This window comes from Aquila chrysaetos, chromosome 7, assembly GCF_900496995.4.
Source record: "Aquila chrysaetos chrysaetos chromosome 7, bAquChr1.4, whole genome shotgun sequence".
Lineage (NCBI taxonomy): Eukaryota > Metazoa > Chordata > Aves > Accipitriformes > Accipitridae > Aquila > Aquila chrysaetos.
In genome coordinates, this window is record NC_044010.1 from 30,594,163 (window position 1) to 30,615,119 (window position 20,957).

General features: G+C 35.8%; 1 protein-coding gene across 16 annotated transcripts in view; it reads right to left on the reverse strand.

Annotated features, from left to right (window-relative positions):
• The window catches only part of SYNJ1 (synaptojanin 1), a 68,871-nt gene that overhangs the window by 12,321 nt on the left and 35,593 nt on the right, over positions 1–20,957 (reverse strand). For 6 of the 16 annotated variants that reach the window (XM_030019410.1, XM_030019409.1, XM_030019398.1 and 3 more), the window contains 16 exons: positions 20,546–20,737; positions 20,320–20,404; positions 18,887–19,027; positions 18,309–18,501; positions 16,858–17,016; positions 14,471–14,627; positions 14,005–14,122; positions 13,677–13,892; positions 12,788–12,866; positions 11,561–11,723; positions 9,312–9,518; positions 8,189–8,317; positions 7,531–7,569; positions 2,373–2,420; positions 665–703; positions 500–570 (listed from right to left, as the gene is read on the reverse strand). In XM_030019410.1, coding sequence (XP_029875270.1) covers positions 500–570; positions 665–703; positions 2,373–2,420; positions 7,531–7,569; positions 8,189–8,317; positions 9,312–9,518; positions 11,561–11,723; positions 12,788–12,866; positions 13,677–13,892; positions 14,005–14,122; positions 14,471–14,627; positions 16,858–17,016; positions 18,309–18,501; positions 18,887–19,027; positions 20,320–20,404; positions 20,546–20,737 — 2,036 coding nt within the window. The remainder of the gene's footprint in view (positions 1–499; positions 571–664; positions 704–2,372; positions 2,421–7,530; positions 7,570–8,188; positions 8,318–9,311; positions 9,519–11,560; positions 11,724–12,787; positions 12,867–13,676; positions 13,893–14,004; positions 14,123–14,470; positions 14,628–16,857; positions 17,017–18,308; positions 18,502–18,886; positions 19,028–20,319; positions 20,405–20,545; positions 20,738–20,957) is intronic. The other 10 variants (XM_030019403.1, XM_030019411.1, XM_030019414.1 and 7 more) reach the window with 6 other exon arrangements.

The following is a 20,957-nucleotide window of genomic DNA, read 5'->3' on the forward strand; positions in this document are numbered from 1 at the left end:
CATTTTTACATGAAGATTTTTATCAAAATTAAATTTTAAAACAAGGTACAAAATTCCATTACACATCAAGTAATCAGCAATATAATACATCAACTGCCTATATAATACATTAACTCCCTGCAAGCAATTAACTGCCACCAGGATACACATTTCAGCACAGAAGAAAATACATTCTATCATACCAAATCTGCAACGTAGTCAACAGGAACATACAATACAAAGAATAACTTTGTACTTCGCAGTTATTTGAAAGTGGATGTAAAATGTGGTATTATTTGGGAGCCTATGAAGTGACTGCATAGAGTGCAAAACAATATGTATTCTGCAGTATTTTTAGTCAACAGAAAAGAATTGCTGAGGGAATTAACTCATATAAGCTGTAAAATGACTAGTCAATTTTGCAGTTTTCTTACATCTGTTATGATTTACAAAACCCCACCACCAGCATAATAAACTGTAGAAACTTAGGAGGAAAATTATTTTAAGACAGAATACCTACTGGTCTGGTTGTACCATATCCAGCAGTTCCTGTGCTTGGAATTCCAGTTGAAGGTGGAGGCTGATTACGAACTGGAACAGATATTAGAGATCGCTGACTTAGAACATATTTCAAACCCAACTTCTTTCTGTATTATAATTAGTACAAAGCATGTATCTGTATTACCTAAGTTATCTTTTCTTTGTGTTCCAGGACTTTTTTGTGCTTTGAAGCATGGAAAAAAAAAATCAGATTATCTTTGTTAGATAAGCTACAAACGAGTATCATATGGCAACAGTACATTACCACTAATGGAAATGGGAGCAAAAAAACATTAGTGATTTTTTTTTAAAAGTTGTTACATATTAAAATCAGCTAAGCTGTTACTCTAGCACACTTTTATCCCATGTCACATGTGAAGTAATTTGACCCTTCTAACTACAAATTAAGTCAAATCACCTCCTATTTTTTGCAAGCTAAAGACGCCCACTTGTACAGGTACCCTGTATTCTCAATCGTGCTAGAAGAAGTTGTTTTCTTTAGTTGTTTTCTTTCTTAGCATATTCTGCAAATGTTCTAACAGCAGTCTAAAACAAAAAGAACTTACGTAATATGCTGATTCAAAAAATCATGCGATCAGAAGAGTACATCTGTAATTATATAGGATTCAGCAATCTACAGGGTCTACACCAAAGTTCCTGAACCTACTCTCTTTGTTTATGGGATAAATATATTAGAGCACCAACCTCAACATTTACATGCTGATGCTAATGACAACCTTGTATGCAACATTCAAGTTGTGAAGTGCAAGATACGAAAAAATTACCTTTACCTCAGACAAGTGCACAATTTCTAACAGGCAAAGAGGTTTAGGATTCTGGCTTGTGTTTCTGTTGCCTATTTCCCAGGAAGGTAAAATCACCATGTCAGTTACAGTAACTGGAAGGAATACTCTGTGGTACACAAGACAGTTTATCAAATCGGCTTCCAGTTGTCAGACAATCCTGCTTTCTTAGAACTGGTTAGAATGGGTTTCTGCGTACAGTTCTCAGTAATGCAACTCATACCCTGAGCAACCTGGCACCAGTTTGCCCTACTTTGAGCAGGAGGTTGGACTAGATAACCACCAGAGGTGCCTTCTAACCTGAACTATTCTATGCATATAGTGATTTTGCCAATTTAGAAAAATGAACCAGCAATATAGACAAAATTAATTGTAGGATACAGGAGGACATCTTGACTGTGACTATATTAGGACTTTTATTGCCATACCTATATTTGCTACAAAGGGACATGTTCCTGAGGGGATAGGAGGAAACCCAAAAACATGTCTCTGCTCTCATGGCTAAACCAGGACCCATTCAGCACTATACACACATACTCCAACTAGAATAATGCAAAAGAAATGCTTCTCGTAAATGTGTATCACATACATTTAGGTATCAGAATCAAAATACCTACACTGTGCTCTTTAGAAAGAGAAAAAATATTAAATCATAGGCTAAATTATTTAAATGGAACTTTCTCTCCCTGAGATATATGAACATATGCAGTTCTTTAAGAAAAATTAGGCTTCCTAGATTCCTGATTTAGTTACACGTTCAGTCAGCTACAGTTTCCTCTGAGAGTCAGGCTTGAAAGCATTCTTCTTGATTAGTGCACTCTAAATTTTCACTTTATTTTTCATAAATGAAGATTGCCTTCTATAACAATTCATACCATCACTGAAAAACAGGAAGCAACTTGGCTGTCTGGAAATGATGTTAAATAAAAGAAGAAAGATCCTACACAATAAACACCTTCATGAAACCACCTTTAGTGTCACAAGGGCAATAATATTACTCTGGTATTAAATTAGAAATCCATTTCTAGAATACAAAAATTGTTATGTTACCTTCTACTTCTCTCCTAGCTACCCCAGGACTGGGAGGAGCTCCAAGACCTTTTCAGAGAAAGAAGAGAAGCTGTACATTGCATAAGAAAAGCAGTAGATTGAGAAAGTAAAACCAGAAAGAACACTGCCACAAGACAGCTTTACATAATTTAAAAATGGCCTAGCTAGATTATAGTTACTTGTAGGAGATAACTGTTTGTAGCAGCACGGGGAAACCAGACTGATATGAATTAGAGATCAGCAAGTACGATCATGTTTAGAAACATGTATTATTTCAATTTTACATTACAGCTGAAAGCGAATTTCATTTCTTCAGTATTCATTCTCCACAAACTTTTGTAAATTCAGAATGATATTAAATGTCAGTCTTGAAACTATTCTAAAGCAGAGCACATACCTATACTCAGAAACTTGAAAATAAACAGGTACATCAGTTATACCCTGGAACATTAAGTCTGCTTCCTGTAATATAGGAGAATACTATGTAGTATGTTTCTGCCAAGACTACAATTGAATAAGCAATTTTATGGAAGAAGTAAGTTTCCCACTTTATATAATGTACTGTATCCTACAGAATTGTATTATTAAGTTATCTCCGAGCAGCACTCTGTACTTGCGAAAGCTGTATCAACTGGTGCACAGTAGATGTTTACAGTTCAGATTGAGAGAAAGAAGATTTTCAATCATGCATAACCATGCTGAATTATTTCTGCAATATGATCAAGCATATACTGGGTCCATAAAATTGTATGCTAAAAACATGGCAGGACATAAATAACACTAGATGGTATGCAAGGAGAAATCCTTAAGGCATGCGCATAGGAAAAAGTAACAGCAATATCTGGCAACTCTGGAGTGGCTCAAGTATAGAGGAAGGAAAGGGAGCCAGTGTTCAAGAAGCCTACCTTAAAAGCAACTTTTGCCTTAGCGATGACACAGCCTCATGCTTTCTCATCATGTGCCAATGTGTGGTATCTGCTCAGGAGCTCTCTATGATCTGGAAAGAGTGCTGTGAATTTTGTCAGATATGGGTGGAGGTGTCACTCAGAGTAGGAAGAGTGAAAGTTGCAGATGAGGCTGGTACGTGATTATCTCTAGAGATGTCAGATCTCTGGTTTTGCTGAACATCTGGTTCAAAGATGTTAAATACTAGCATATGTTATATATTCTGGGTGAGTTCCAGGCTCTGCCAATTAACATTAGATTTCCATTGCAAAAGTTTCTGACAGTGAACTTCTCTGTGAGAGAAGCAGTACTGAGGAGGGGTGAACAGAGCGCGTTTGTAAGGAGGGTGCACACGAGGAGTGCACTGCCTGAGAACATTTCATTGCTTTCAGGTACTAGCTCTGCCCTTCTCCTGTGCAACCCAGAGGAACCCTGGGGGAGGAAAGAAAGTGGTAACCCATAGGCTATGAGAAGCCTACCTGCTAACTGGAGGAAAATAAATGGAGGTGGAGAGCAACCCAACAGAGTACAGGACACTCCTCTGAACTCTCTGTGGTTACAGAGACATAAAGCTAACTGTTCATCTCAGAGTATTAATGGAAATGGACACAACAAAACCTCTCCAAGAGCAGGGAACTAGCCTGTTCATTTCACAGATCTTCTGGACCTTCCCCTCCCAAAGCTCAACTCAGCCCATACTTTGAATAGGTATTTTCAGGATGCTCTTGTTAAGCAAATCTTATTTTATGCAATATGATTAATAAAGTCAACTCCTTTCAGGAGAAGGAAGGTAGAGAGCCTCTTTGACCACAGCACATAGACATGTTCCTATGTTGGTGCACCATACAGAGGAAGACTTCTGTGCACGAGGATTTTAAAAAGTTTTGCAAATTTAAAAATATTCATTATATGGGAGAGAAAGGGCATAAAGGTCAAATACCCTGAATTTCACTTAATAATCTTCAACAGTGATAAAGCAAAATTATGGTGCTGTGATAATGCTATCACAATTGGCATTATAGGAAGATTTTAATCTTAAGGACATGAAAAATGTACATCTGAACCTGAAACATATTTTTGGGTATAATTTTAAACTTTTACTGTAGTCTGTATATAGCTTGAAATCTCTATTGCAGTTTGAAACAGTATTTTGCAAGTAAAGATATCACATACTTGTTTTAAATAGTATTTTAAGGAAAGGGGTTGGATTTACACAGAAACAACCTGTAACTTATGCCCTGACATCTTTTAGACAGAACTGCATGTTTTGCAAATATTACATTTGCACATTACGTTAATGGAAAATAAAGCAACCTCAACTTCTCCTAACGTAAAATGTGCGTATATGCGCACATGTGCGCGCGTGTGTGTATATATATACACGAAATCTAGGCCGTCTGCCTACATTTGAACAATGCATTTACTGTTTTAGCATTCAGGCTTCTTGTTTCCTCCACTACTGAACATTCCTTCTTCAGCAAGAAAAGAAGAAAGGTGCTCTTCCCCATATTTAAAAAAAACCCAAACAACCAGAACAAAAAAAAAGCTTTTTCAAAATGACAGCCATATCCTAATGCACCCAAACAACCTGAACTCTGCTCTGAAAAAAAAAAAAAAAAAAAAAAAAGGCCAAAAAAAAAAGCTACAGGGGAAAAATAAAGATGTTGAATGGTTCTCGTAAGGCTAAGTTTAATGTGTGACTATAAGTATCAGTGTACACTAATAAGCACTTGCTGCTTGGGTGCATGTATTTTCATAGCTTAACATACTTGCATTTCTTTTAATGTCAACTTTACTCCTGTATTTTCTAGGTTTATTTTATGTATCTGGAGGATAATCACAGTGAAAGTGTAATGCATTTTACCCAAGTTATTGCATATACTGAAAATACTGTGCATTCTCTCAATCTTAACCCCATTTTAACAGTTTAAAACAATGGTAAAAGATAACTATAAGCCTTTCCTGCATTAGTCAGGAAAAGTCTGACTAATATTATTAAAGGGAAAAAAAACCCAAACCAAATGTTATTTTTTAACTTCAAGTAATTGACAATTAGGAGCCTTTATAATTTTTAATCTTCTATAAGAATTTACTCTGTAATGTATTAAAAAAAAATCTTGGGTAAACAAGTGCAACATTTTAATTTTTAGCTATAAACAACTGAGAGCTTATAAAATCCTCAGTGGAAATCTTTCATATTAGCAAGTGAAAAGTCTACGCTTTGTAAACCCCTGCAATGAGTACATAGGCTTGTATCCTTGAATTCTGAGTTACTTCTGATGTAAAATATGACCAAACTCTAAAAAAGCTTAGATGCCCAAATCCTGCTCCCATCCTCAAAGCATACTGAGCCATTAGAAGAAATGTTATGGGCACTGAAGGGAGTGAAGCACTCAGAAAAAAAGGTTAAAAAACATGAGAAAAAAAAAAGTAACATTTAAAATGCACAACAATTTAAAGACATGATCAATGTCACTTTGCATGTGCTACAGAAGTCTAAAAACAAGGTTTGATACACTTATACAGTACATAGGGATATTTTCACAGTGCTTTAGGAGCCATCATTCTAGGTAAGAGAAACAGATGCCATTTCCCCAAGCACAGTAACACACTATGACATTTATACTGCTTCCAGTCCTGTGCTAGCTTGCTCAGAGGTGAGCTTAGGTACCACTGAAAAGCAAAGCATTATGCCTTATAAATGTGTGCCACGAGCAGAAAATGAAGACGATAGAAAAAGTGGGATGAACTTTAAGTCAGAATAATATATGAAAAAAATATTCTACAATCTCTTTTAAAAGATTGCATAAAAAGCAAGTTTTATCTAAGTTACAATTCTTTATGGAAAACTGTGTTGGGAAAGAGGGTCAAAAAAGAAGGCTAGTCTTTGCACAATTGAGACAAACTAGGCAAACGGGATTGTGTCAGTGCACATAAAGCTATATAGGACTGAAGTAGTACAATGAATTCAATCTCATGTATGTTGCATGTTACGTATAAACTGGCTATTTTCTAAAACTTCAGCATTTTAACTAATTTGAAATACTATCCCTTTGGCATAATAACCCCCTCCCCTCAACTGTATCTAAGAGCCATGCACATCTCCGCCTGACATCAGAATAAGTTAGCCGATATTTATATACTATATAAAACAGTTTACTTATTTTCTCAGATTGCTCAAAACTTTTGAGTTATTTTCTCAAAAAAACCTCTTTCTTACCAACTGAGTGGCAGTGTCTGAAAAGCCATTATGAAAGTATTTCAGAGCCACTAACTATTCTCACTCTATCCCACGTATTAATGAGCTGATTTAAGTCCAAGCAGGACAGCTCAACTATGAAGCCTGTGACAAAAGGACAAAGATTAGTTTCTAGAAGAAGCACTTCTGAGAACGTGTGAGTCATTATTACACGCAAAACCAGATCAAGCTGGAAAAAAACAAAACTAGCCTGAAGGGTTGATAAAGCCTTCAGCATTATAAAAAGGGAAGGAATTAGGGTAGAATTATTTCAGGATTTTGTTACTTTGTAAAGACCTGTAGCTCTCAAGTGCCTTCAAAGTAACTGAATAAACTCCTTTGCTAAGTTTGTGTTTCTGAAGTACACGCTAGTTCCAAGAACTATGGAGGATGTTTCATGTCTCTAGGAAAGGCTTAGGAGCACGTCAGACTTGGAAACAGAAAATAAACTACCCATATGTCAGTGTTCAGCTTAGAAACAAATATGGCTCAGTGATTTGGAGCACTCTGTTAACTGGTGATCATCCGAGGGAAACTGGGCCAGATCAGCAGTAGTTTCAACTTGAACAATTAATTAATGGATAATCACTGCAAGCAGCTACAATCACAATCCATTTTAGAATGCTCCTTGTCACGGACTGTGAGGAAAAAAGCTAGCCTTTTCACAACTAAAGACAAGTTTCTGCTTTCACAGAAAAGTTAGCTGGGTATATTTTGACCAAGACAAAGTAATAAAAACCCAGAACAACTTCAATCTCTCTGACTAGAATGTATCAACTTCTGAAGAAATATTTTTTCACTAAAAAGTCAAATGTAATTCAGAGGGGGATACAAACCCTGAGAAAGAAATTACATTGACATTCAGGAATTACCCATTTTTCTACCTTTGGACATCATCATACTAAGTATTGTCACAACAGACCACCATAGTAGTTTTGCTACGTAGTCATATTTGAAAACAATTAAAATCATTACCTCCAAATTCTTTTCTAGCAGGTGCAGGACTCCTACCGCCTTACAGTATTTAAGAAATGAATGCAGCAATAATGAAAAATATCAGTACAGTAAGAGGGAAGAAAAAGAATGAGAAAGTTAAAAATGACAAGGGTCAGTTTGTTATTAACTATGTTGCCCATATGCTTCTGAACATCCAGTTTCTCTTAGTGCTCAACTGTTTACATTTTCAGATGATCCAGATGAACTCAACATTAAAAACTTGGACATGATAAAATGCATATATACCGATGCCAAAATTAAAGGAATATAAATCAATGAATGCATAAGATTATTTATCTTTTATTTTAAAAATGAAGATACTATAAAAATGGAATGTTGAGCAAACACTGCTGTAGGAGGCCCACATTTTTAAACTGTGAAAATAAAGTTATAAAAATTTTAAAACTTATTCACTAAGCAAAGACAATAATATTTAAATGGTACTGAAAAATGCTGTTATTTCCCATGCTGTTATTGCTATTAAATGTACCAACTAAAAATTTTAGTGAAAAAATGGTATGTTCCATTGAGCCCCAAACGAACAATATAACACATAGTTTGGCTGTGGACTTCAAAGTTCATCTCACAGACTTGAAACAGAATATTCCTGACTACCTGATATACAACACTGCATTACCTGATGGTGGAGGTGGCCTCTGTGGTGGAGCGGGGCGTGCAGGAGGAGCAACGGGGCGAGGTGGTGGAGGACGCTTAGGCTCCAAGCTCTGAGAAGACTCTTTCTGCTGGGTACCAAGCTGAAATTCAGCTGAAGAACATGACAGAAAACAATGCAAAAATTAATCACTTGTACATTTTAATCACAGTAAAGCTTTTCTAATAGCAAGTTATTTTCATAGAGAGGACAGTCAGTTCCCATCCCTGGAAACAATGATACAGAAGTTTTTGATAGAGGGAAAACAAGAGGAATAAACCAATGGTGAAAAGAAGCAGATTTGCTAAGCGCAGATTTTTGTCTTATATGCTTTAATCAGTATATGCTTTTCATGGAATCCTGAACACTCTTACACATTGCAGAGTTCCAAATTTTGATTTTGGCCCTTATCTGTGAACTAAGCGCTCTGGAAAAAAAAAGTTACAGGGGGAATTCTGAAGGCATTCTAGCAGTCTTTGTAAAGTTACTCCAAATTACATTGAAATAAACTGTTCTAGAAGCCATTCCAAACACTGTATTTCTAAATGTCCACTCTGTCACTAAAATAAAGTTGTGTTTAAACAGAAGCTTTCATATTATACACCCAATTTACAAATCTGCTGATTACAATTTACATACTACAGCTGACAGGAGCATTAATTGAAATGGGCTGTATTTGAAGAGTATGAGTAAAGTGAACTAGGATTATACTGACACATTGCAACAGAATTTTTGAACAGAGGTTACAAACTAATCAACTTAGCCTATTAATCACGCAACTTTTTGAGATGTCTCTTTCATCATGAAATGCTAAAGAACTAGAGCAAGTTAGGTAGTTTGCAGTAGCGTAGATCAGTGGACAGTGTTCCAAATAAGACTTGGGAAACAAAGCTCTTCCGCTGCCCATTAGGAAAACTGAGACGCAAAGAATGAGGTGATTTGCCCAAGGCCACTTATGTGTAAAAAGCTAGATAATGACAAGAATAGGCTTTTATACTAATCTAAAGCTCTATTAAACATAATCTATAAGCTAGTACTCTACCACTGGGCCATAGAGCTGCCAGATTGTATAGTAGTAACAGAGGCAGTTGAGCAATGTAATACACACTGTGTGTGGAAACAGGTGGTCCAGGAGTTTTTGTTGGTGCTCGGCTTGGTCTCACTGGGAGCGTAGGTCCATCTGACAGCGTAGGTGATTGACAGGGACTGGAACGCGGTGAAGAGCTTGGGGAGGTTCCAAGACCAGAGCTTGAAGTTGGCTGTAGATGCTGAGGAAGGATTTCTTCTACTTCAGCACTATAGTCATCAATGTCTCCTAAATAACAAACCCCACCCCAAAAAAGAAAAAGCATGTAAAATAAAGGGAACAATAGTTACTTATTTTAAAAAGTGGGGGAATTATAAACTGATTCTGGGCATGGAATTTTCTGCAAAAAGCCCTCAAGTTCCAAGGAATTAGCTCAACAACCAAAATATGATTCTTGCATCATGAAATTACACATGAAGAACGCATATGTATTCAACCCAGTTGAAAATACTCCAAATGCACAATATGTATTATAGATATATACTATAGGTAATTATAGTGTGGCAACTGCAATGTTGCTTAGTCTAAGAAGCAATTAGCTTTACAAAGAAGACGTCTGCAAAAATTATTTCCTTGGTTTGCAATAGATGGCAAGCTTCACTTATTCTTTGTAAGGCTGGGCACGGGATTTCAAGATATCTGCTATTTTTAATACCTTCTGTTTGAAAAGGTGGAATGATGTTTAAAAAAAAGGTTCAATGTGGACGTGCCTTTGAAAAATAAACTGTCAATTTTGAATATTTTTATGTTGATATTCAAAATGCCTAAAATAGACAATTATCACATCACACTCCAATAAGACCATAGTAATCCTTTCTTCCATAACCTCTACGCTTCCCTCTCTTCAGGTACATGAACGACACACAATCTACAGAAGTTCCAGCTTCAGCTCTGCACTGCTCAGCAGTAACAGAGTAAACAGGCTGCTAATTAGATTTTAGCTCTTGATTTAAGAGTCTTGTGGGATTTGAGATGTCACATTTTAAGGGGATCATACCATTTCATGTAAGACTATTAATAATATCAACCAATCATACAGGCGTCTAAACCGTTGAAGTCCTGTTTCCTACCTGCATTGGAAAACAGACGAAGTATCTTATGACACTAAGACTAATGCAAATTTCAACTTTTCATACAGGTTTCCTGTATCTGTACCCTTACCAATACACATCTTCCTTTATGAAATACCTGTACAAAAAAACCTTAGTCTACTCTTTCCAGAATATATAGCTGCCATCTCTTTTCTTGAAACTTTTGCAATATAATGTTTGCCACTAAGGAGCTTGGATAGAAATTCAAAGCAAATGAGCTACTCAGAATAAATCAACATAGACACAATGACTACACCTAGAAAGTACATCTGTTCAAGAACTGACAAAAAACCAACCATGTAAAATACATGTGGAAATGCAATACACACAGAAAATGTCAGCAGGTAAGGTGTGTGTGGGTTTTTTGCTGCTGTTTGAAAAACAGCTGTTTTACTTGCCAATGATATAAGAAGAATATATTTTAATGTAGAGAAGAGATTGAAGCAGACCTTTCATAAAATTTAATTAACAGATTAAAAAATAACCTGTGACAAAGGACATAGATTAGAAACATGCAAGTAAAGAAAAACAAAAAAGCAGAGGCACAATTGCTGCAACAGTGATATTCAGCAACTTAAGGATTCTGCTATAAAAGTATGACATGAAAAGATGCAAAAACCCTTCAGGGAAAAACCAAAACTGATAAAAACCAGGGAACCTGAAAACAGCAACTCATCAATGCTGAAGATCAGCCTGCTCCAAGAAGCAACAGAGGTTGAACACATATTTGCCTGCCTGTCAAAGGCTCACCAGGTGTCGTCTTGGGGGTGGTAAGCATATCAGTGGTCAGCATAGAAGCTCATTAGTCCTATTAATCTATTATGTGTATTGGCAGAAAAATAATTGCTTTGCACTCTGAAGTTGTGTATATCCTGCTTATAGGGTGTCTCCATGAACATTAAAAGTTGCCTGAATTAAGTGACCTTCAGAGGGTAGGTCACAGGATAAAGTGAGAAGAATAAAGAGAATGTCAGCAAATTAGTGAAACCTAGAGATACAATGGAAACTGACACTGCTCAACAAGTTGTCAAGACACTGTTGGAAATAATGGGATTTCTAATTTATCTGTTCTAGATGGGCATAACTTGTTAAATTAAAGTACCGATATGTGCATTAAATTAACCACATTATTTAGGACTGTAAGCATTTCAAAATGAGGAATACTTTATTTCAACAAACCTTCCATATCATAGTCTGCAGTAACCTCAGCATCTTCACAAAGCAAAGTGGAGCTTGTCGATGAAGGCAGCCCAATATTAATCTTCTCTAGATTCATTTCATCTTCCAAACTTCTGATCCAATCTGGATTTTTCAAGCTTATATTTATAATCCTTCCTAGTAGCTGAATTGCCAAAAAGGTATGCACAAAACAGAAATTGTTAAGCGTAGGTACATTAAAATTCAGCATTCTAGATTTAAAAAGAAAAAAAGAAAAAAAAATACTGAAAATATCACAAATAAAGTTATCAGAATTTCTGGGACTAAACAATGACAGTGACACATGACAAAAATAATTATGCTTTTCACTTCATTTTGGTAATTAAGCATATTTATGTAGTTTAAGCTGTTAATTACAATTACTTAATATTTTTCTAAAGAAAAACTAACAACTTGTCTCATTGGATTTTCCTTTTCAGTTAATAGGAAAGCTTCTGGTTTCTTTATTCTGACAGAAACACTACTCTGAAAAAACCAGACTTGCTTATAAACTGCATGAATAAAGTAATTTTTAGAGACTGATAAAACAGCAGGCCTTCATTCTGCAGACTGACACATGACACTGAGCCCCTATCCTGCACAGACTGCTAGTGAAGCTCTCAGCAGATGAAAGGATCCACCTGCAAACATCACATTACAGGATCTAAGTCTTAACAGGAACATAGATCAGTAAAAATTTGAACACAAAAATTAAAATTTTTACAAAGATTAAATAGTGACCCTACAGAAATCAATGAGAGCTGGAATTCTGACATTTTAAAGTGATTGCAGTACAGGAGTGCTGAATTTTGAATAACTGCAGGCTGTAAATATGATATCTTGAGTTTGTATTATGAACTAATTTAAAAACTCTGCTTTTAAATCATTAAAAAAAAATATTAAAAATCGCTCATTTGATGAAGATGCCCCTCAATATGGGATCTTCATTTCTGTAACAGTCCTCCTCCTAAAAATAAATTAAGTTTGGTAGTTCTCTCTGCTGGCTTTTGAAACTCAACATAATGCTACATGGCTATCAAAAGTAAAAAAAAAAAAAAAAAAGATTAGATGTAACAGTCTAGTATGGAATATGAAAAACTTTTAAGAATTAAAAACATACAAACAAACAAAACACCCAACCCACCCTAGTATTCTTTAAAAATCTGGATTTTATCTTGCTATACAAAAGTTCAGTAATTTTTACATTACCTCAGTACCATTCAAATTCATAACATTCAAAGCAGAGCTTCCTTCCAAAAATGTTACCCACATCTTGTCTTCCACAAACCTGCAAAGTCCATTGGAAACAATAATTAAAATACTTTATCCTACCTACTAACTTTTGAAGGCTCTTATCTTAAAGGTTTTTCAATGTTTTACTTGGTGGAGAAGAATTGGTTTTTTAGGTTCCTTAAAATATATATAATTGGCTAATAAGTTTTAACTGAATGTATACTTGCAACAGAAAAACGAAGCAAAAGAGAACTAGGTAAGTATCATGCAGTGGAAGCACTGTCCTCTTAAAAATTATGTGACTACAGTTACATGTTCAATAGTAATTGTGTGGCTACAGGTTAGATATTTGTATTAGGTGTTCCACATTACATCACACTATGAACTTGGGACTATGCTCTTAGTCTTCTGAAAAGAAAACCAAAAAAAACAAAACAACACCCCAAAACCCCGAAGCAAAATACCACAACACTTATATAGTTCAATAAATAGCTTAGTGAGAATGCAACATCCACAGGGATCCTCTCATCTTCAGTTCATTTAAAACTACTAACCTAATTTTAGAATATAAAATTTGTATAAAATTACATAAATGACAAATTTTAACTCTGATGGATTTCTGACAAAGTCAGTATGATACTCTATCTCAAAAATAAAGAGTATCTGGGAAAATGAAGTCTGAAAACTGAGACACATACAGGTATGTAAAACTGATTTTCAACTGTAAAGACATTAAAAGTGAAATCTAAACGTTAAAAATGAAGCAGATCGTAACTGAAATGCCCACTAAGAAAGTAACTTTATTCAGGAAATAGGTGGGAACAATGAAGAGGAATAGAGATTAAAAGTAAAAAGTCTTTTTAACCTTATAAGTATAACTTCACCATAGGTTGCAAATTTTTGAAGAAGATCATCAATCAAGTTATCATCAAAATAGTTTTCTTCTGCTGAAGAACTTCTGATGGAGACCATTACAGTACCATCAGGTGGTCCTTGCATTGCGATCACCTCCTTATAAACTTTTTGTCTCTCTTCTGCTTCAATTTCAAATATGTCGATGTCAATCAATGCAACCACAGGTCTTAGAAAAAAATACAAAAGAAAAACCTGTAAGCAGAGTATCTGAGCAACAAAATATGTAACAATAACAAACTTCAATGATTAGGAAGTAATGTATAAAATAAAACTGAAACCTATGATCAGATGTTTTCAGCTCTGCTCTTCCGTAGTGCAATAAAGTACCAGGATTCCATGTATAAGGGACATTACTGTCATCGTGAAAACTAGCATTCAGAAGATCCAGGTCTTCAGCTACATTCAGTATTAGTAAAAACAAAAGAGGAAAAACACCATGATTGCAAGAATATGCTTTAAAAAATAAGCTATTTGTAAAAAGAGAAAAAAGAAAGTAAACCAAACCCAAGTGTTTTACAGAAAAAAACAGAAGTTACTTTTGTACTACCGAAATATCAGTAACTGATATCTGATTCTTGACCCTGTTCAGTGTCACTGTATTTACTGCAGACACTATTATAAGCTTTGTGTCTCATACAAAGTCAGGGACAGATGCTCAAAATCACTGCCACTGTGAATGTCACTAAATGGATTCTATAAGCCAGTTAAAACAATATTTTAAACAACTTAAGGAAGCACCCAAACCTGATCGGTCAAAAGGCCATTTTCTTCTTCTCCAAAGAATACGATCTGTCCATGCTGGTGTGCGACATTTTTCACTGGTGTCATAGTCATCAGAAAACAGATCATATTTGTATGTAGGAGCAAAATTTATTTTCCCTTCCAAAAATCCCCTAAAAATCTGTAAGAAACAAAGCAGTTATGTGTCATGCTAGAAGACACAAACAGATGGGAAACAGCTTGAAACTAATCAGAATTCTCTTTTCTAACAGTGAAAACCTGTATACACATCTCAAAAAAAAAAGGAAAAAAAAGCAAAAAAAAGTAATTTGATAATATGAATCCTTCTCCAAATTTTATCTGCTGAAAACATTCTACATTTGCCACTAAGACTAAATAGTGACCCAGACAGATCATCATTAAACAGAACTATGCCAACATTTGCATCTTTAAACCCAGGCTCATAAGCAACCTACTGTTCCTCCAATGTCGTTCAGAACTTGAGGTCATCGAGAACACAGATGCTGTCCACAGTACTGCAATTAGTTGATTAGATGCTCATGTGTCAGCAGAAGTTTGGAATTAAGGTTTATATTTTACGTACCAACCTGAACGTGCAAAGCATTCCCCCAAATTGACACAAGATGCCCCACCAATAAATAGGAGTTAAGGGGGGGTGAAGGAAAAAAAAAAAAAAAAAGAAAAAGAAAAAAAAAGAGTCCTCAATACATTCAATATGAACTGAAAGATTAGAGAGATAATATCGCCATTTCTTCTCAAGCAAATAGAAAACGGAATAAAAAGAGATAGATATTATGTGAAATTATCTGCCAAGAGTATGTACGGTATGTAGAGATACAGAGCCAATTAAAAGGAATCAAAAAATCCCTTAGGTACTTTGCAACATAAACACATACAGCCAGAAGACCCTAGAAGGCCAGGAGATTTGCTAACTCCTTAAGTGTTTAAACTAGTCACAAGCTAAAACCCTTTAGTTAACTTAACCAGCTCCAGTCCTGAGTTTAATCTTATATGGGCAGTTTTACCTTCACATCAGAAATCTGTAAAATATAACTCTAACTTAGGTCTAATAGTCAAGTCTGCATCAAATGACAGGCTAGCCTGCTTTTCTTGGACATATAAATTGAAATCCAGTCAATTTAAAAATCAGTGTCAGATGACCAATGTCAGAATGTCAGAAGATCCGCAACTTCTGAGACAATTTATTAATTTCTTTGTCTTTGGTAATTATTTATTAACCTGCTTTTACAAAGAAAGTTGCTATGTAAACACCTTTACTGAACAGCAGTAAACCTGTTAACAGCTACATGCAACAATCGTGGAACTACCCTCGCTAGCCAGCTGATAGTCCCTGCTGCCCAGCCAGCCACTTCCAAATAATGCAGTATTACCCCAACAGTGCAATACTACACCTTCTTCTCCCCAGTCAGGAGACTATTTTGAGTCTTCTTCATATTCCAGTAGTTTCCATAGATCTTTCCAGCTTTATAACTGCTCTAAGTGTCCCCAAGACCTCTACACCTCTCTTGTTTTGGTCGAATTAACAGACAATCATGCTGTCTGCCCATTTGAACGTACATCTCTCTCTAGGAACTGGGCTATGTAAAAAAACAGATTAAAAATTATCAAGTGTTTTTCCTCCTGTTCTGGTGCACAAGACACCAGTAAAAATGGAAGAGAACTCTAATTCAGAAAAAACACTGCTTATGATCAAAGTGCTGGCAAGCAGACAAACTAACAACAGAGGATTGTCTCTCATTTTACCATCTACAGCATTGCCACATAAAGCTGGAAAGGAAGAATACACACTTTCACACAAAATTTGATTAATTACCAATATTCCTTTAATTGCTACATGCTGCCTCCCAAGAAACCCTAAAAATCTAAAATCTGAAGCTTTGTCAGACTTTGTTATTCCATGCTCTTTTTCTTTTTAAGTAAAAAGGCTACTGTTTGGACTATTCCATTTTCCAACAGAATGACAGTAACAGCGTTAGACCTGCAGCAATTTAAAGTAAACAGTAACGTTACCAAAAGAACTTCTATAAATATTTTTTAAATAGTTGCACTGATAAAAAGAAAAATATTATAATTGGTAAACTCCAACATAAAGTTCTAAAAAGATGATAGAGTTACCTTTTTTTTTCAGAAGAGAAAGAAAAACCTCACTCCTGCAGCTAGTCACTGTATTTGTATCACTGCCTCTTCAGGTCAGTTACTACGAATAAGTTACTAAAGGTTGCTATGTCCCACCCTTCTATACCACTACCTAGACAAAAGTGGCAAGTAAAACATGCTGAGGATATAGATTTACAAAAGCACCACAGAAAATTGCTAAAGCCAAAAAGAAAAATAAAGTATTCTTAAGTGTGGTAATATTTTTAAGATACCTGTCCAGAATTTTTCTGATTGATAAGTTGGTCTCCTGCTATAAGGGGATCCCAGTTCTGTTGTCGTATTAGGTCCTTAACCTCCTCATTTGGAATATCTATTCGATAATTAAAGTCACCACACCAAAAGATATAGTCATGGGAAAAGAGCATCCTTCCCTGTAAAACAGAAGCACACAATGAAGTTACAAACAACCAAGTGACAAATTTACTACTTCCAGATGTAGAAGTTCAGTTTTTATCTCTAAAATATTTCTAGCTGATGACCACAACTGAAATACATGCTAGTAGTTAGTGTTCATATGGTCAGAACAACATAGCCAACTGTATGGTTTTCACACATATAGAATATGAAAGAAGTAACTTTTCTTATGTAGTTTGCATTTCTAAAGAAACATGAATCATCTGAATTGGATTCTAAAATTCTTCATCTTTCTACTCCCGTTTTAGAAGTCTGCTCTAAGATGATGACTGCTACCTGTGTCACAAAGAGGTTACAAAGGAGAAGAAAACACTACCCTGGGATCTTGTGGCACAATATCCTGACAAACTGCAAATAGAGGGCTTTCTTATTCAGATTTAATTGAAGACTTTTCAGCTACAAACAATTTTCATGGCTAGGGAGAGCCAACTAACTCTGTTAGTTTAAACAAAACCTAGGGTTTAAAGCGAGAACTTTTACTTCCCTCTTTGTTTTGATTTTTCCATTGCCCTTAAGTAAATCAAAGCAGATACACTGGCAGATTAAAACAGCAGCATTTAGGAGACTGTTTCTGGGGACCACAAGAACACAGTACTTTCAAGATAAACTGAAACATGACCATGGGGACAAATTTAGAAATAAAAAAACCCTGTAAAATAAGATGTCAGACTCCTGCACAATGCCATAGAAACTAACAAAGGACATTTTGAGTACAAAATTTAAAACAGCTCTAAGTCTCAAGGAAGCATTTTGTTGCACTGATAAAATTATTAAGTATTTACTTGGTGTTTGATAATCCTTTATGAGAATATGGTACAGAACTGTAAAATCCAACTAGACAAAAATGAGTAAACAAGAAGTTAAAATGAGTTAGCAAAAATCATTCTTGTGTACTGAAAATTGTGTTGTTTCCCATGAATTTTTTTCTCATAATTGATTAACTCCGGTGCCTATAAAAGTTCTACTACATGTCAGGAATCTATAAAGTCTCTTTCCTAGGCTAAATCCTTGATGCCTAATGCAAGTGAATTCATGCTTCATCATCTCTATCAGTCATTGCACTGAAAAGGTCTTTCTGCAGTCAATTCTAATAAAAATTGTGGGAACTGAGACCTCTAACCCAAGGAAATTTGATTTCCACAGGAATCTGGGGAAGGGAAAAAAAATAAATAGAGCTTTTGGATGACACTGCTGGAGCTCAAAGGGTTTAACTTCTCATTCGTTATGGAATTTGAACACTGTTGCTTACCATTGGAAAACTGAGCTTGCGAGCTATTTCTACGAAGTCTTCATTTCTCTCTTTAACTTGTGATTGCCCTGCAGCAAAATGACTGCAGACAAAGCAAAGACTGGATGTATGAAACAACATCCGAATTGCTACTGCACCTTTATTTCCAGTGGCTCCTCCCATGCCAGTCTTTACAGTATCAACAGCAACATCCCTAAAAGAGTTAAACATCTATTAAACCTTCAAATACAATGGCACAGAAGTTAATAGCTTTAAGTATGTCTGACTATGACATTATGTTGATAAGAGAACATTTTCACATTGTTCTTTCAGCAGTAAGGCCACGGGGCTATTTTTTAAAAGTGCCAACAGCTATTGAGCAGGTAACAATATAACCCTTCAGCTTTTCAAGCTTTCATGGCAACAGATGAGGCATTTAAAAACGAAGATAAAAGAATTTAAGCAACTAGTACCCCAGAAGATGGAACAGCTCTTTTAGAGCCCCGTATGCTTCTTAGTACACTTGTATGTTAGCTTGCAATACAAAGCAAAGTGAAGGTGACCCAACCCAACTTGGGCACAGCTGTGTGTTCACTGACCTGATAAAAGGAGCATGCTGGGGCCTGATGAACACAAAAAGGCAGACACCCACCAACTGCTCAGAAGCCAGCAGCACATACTTGTAATCTCTTGATATAGTCTTCTGCAGTTCAGCAGCCCAGAGCTTCTGATTGGTTGTGCTAGCAGTGAGATTAAAAATGCCAGTTTTAAAATAAATCAAATTAAGCAGGTCTCTAAACTGTTGATCTAGGTAGGTGAATAAACTTCATACAATAATGTTAACTAAACCTTGGGGTAGTAAGCCAAAGCCAAGTTATGAATGGTGCTCAAATGTCTCCTAGCAGAGACACAGGCTATACACTGTCATGACATCATCATTTCAAATTCAGCCTCATAAAATGCTGCCTCACTTTTCTCAACACCACAGACAGTGTTACGAGCCAGGGCTATCTTTCCTGTATTTCCGAGGCTAGACTAGAGGAGGAAAACCTAAGAATTTTTCTAGGGAGTTACTCCTTCGCCTAGAGCTCAGTCAATATTGGAAAACAAAGATGTCCATGGTCTTAGATCAAGAAGAAACTTCCTTGGAGACCTAATAGACTATGGTTTTCAGAGCTAGCATTGGATATAAATGAAAAATATCAGACCTGGAAACGGCATTAACTAGACATAGTATGAAATTAGGGGATGACAAACTGCCACTTTGTCCTCAGGACAAAAGCCTGTGCAAAGGCTAAACAGCGTTATACGCTTTAGACACTTCTTCCAATGAGTTAAAGCTTGCTAAACACCAGAAAACATGCAAAACAGGCAGACAAAACAATGGACAAAGTGAATATGATCCTAGGACTACAGATAAAGACTTCATCACTGTATCACCCTCCACTGGTAAAAATATATCTTCATAACCTACTCCACTAGGGGTGAAAAATCTGAACTCCATGGTAATATATACATGTAATACATGGAATGACAGCGAAAACTAACAGTATGGAAGGAAGCGTTTCTTTATACAGATCAAAACCTGATGCAAGACACTATATAAAGGCATACCAACAATACATGCTTTTGGAAGGAATTTCACAGGACTCGCTGTTCCCAGCAGTAGGAGGGCACAGAGACTGCAAAACACTATGAGCATTGGAGGTAAATTCCTTCAAAGTGTTAAATGAAGGGAAAAGTTGAGGGGCTGCTGAAGGTGCGATCCAAAATATGGTCAAGTACTGACTGTTTGGATCCTTGAGATTACATTATACATGATCTAAATGATCACAGCTTTGCTAGGGAAAGCTGAGATTAAGTCTGCAACCCTGGCACAGAAACTGGCAGAGAACTGGGATACAGTCAAAAATTAATCCAGGCTAATCCCAACCACTACAAAACAGGAAAAAAAAAAATTTTTTTCAATAACATTTTACTCAAAAAATGTGATTATCAACTAAACCAGTGCTGTATAGATTGTACCACCTACCTGGCATTCACAATGTTTCCTGCATTTAACTCCACCATTTCTTCAAATCCAATGGCAAATATGTCAACAGGCTTGCTTTTGCGATCTGCATTTAAATATTAAAAAAGCTGTTTGTTGTTTATAATTAATTTAAGAACCAAGACCTCATATATATATTTTAATGATTATGATCTGATTATGAAACTCAAGAGTTTTCAAGAAAAAATTGACAGAATACAAATCCTACCTTGGAATTCATGAATACCAGCTAACTTTGGTGCATCTAGAAGCCAGTCAGTGAGGGTCTGATTTCTAAAGGCAATACTTCGAAACTGCTTCCCCCCGTTGACGTTCCACGTCCCAACACAGACTCTAATTTTTTTCGGTTTTGCATACTTATAAAAGTTTTCACACATACTCTTTAGCACTTTTACAGATGCTGCAAAAACATTTGAAAAGACATTATTTTTATACAGAATGTTTCTTCAGAAAACTTGGCAATGAGATCTTTCCCTTAAAAAAATGGCAACAAATCCATGCACAGACATATAGAAAGTTAAACTGTGAAAGCAAGATGAATGCAGCTTTTCACAAGGGAAAGTACATTTGCAGACATATTACTTATCTGGGTAGGATACTGACTGAATGAAAGACAGTAG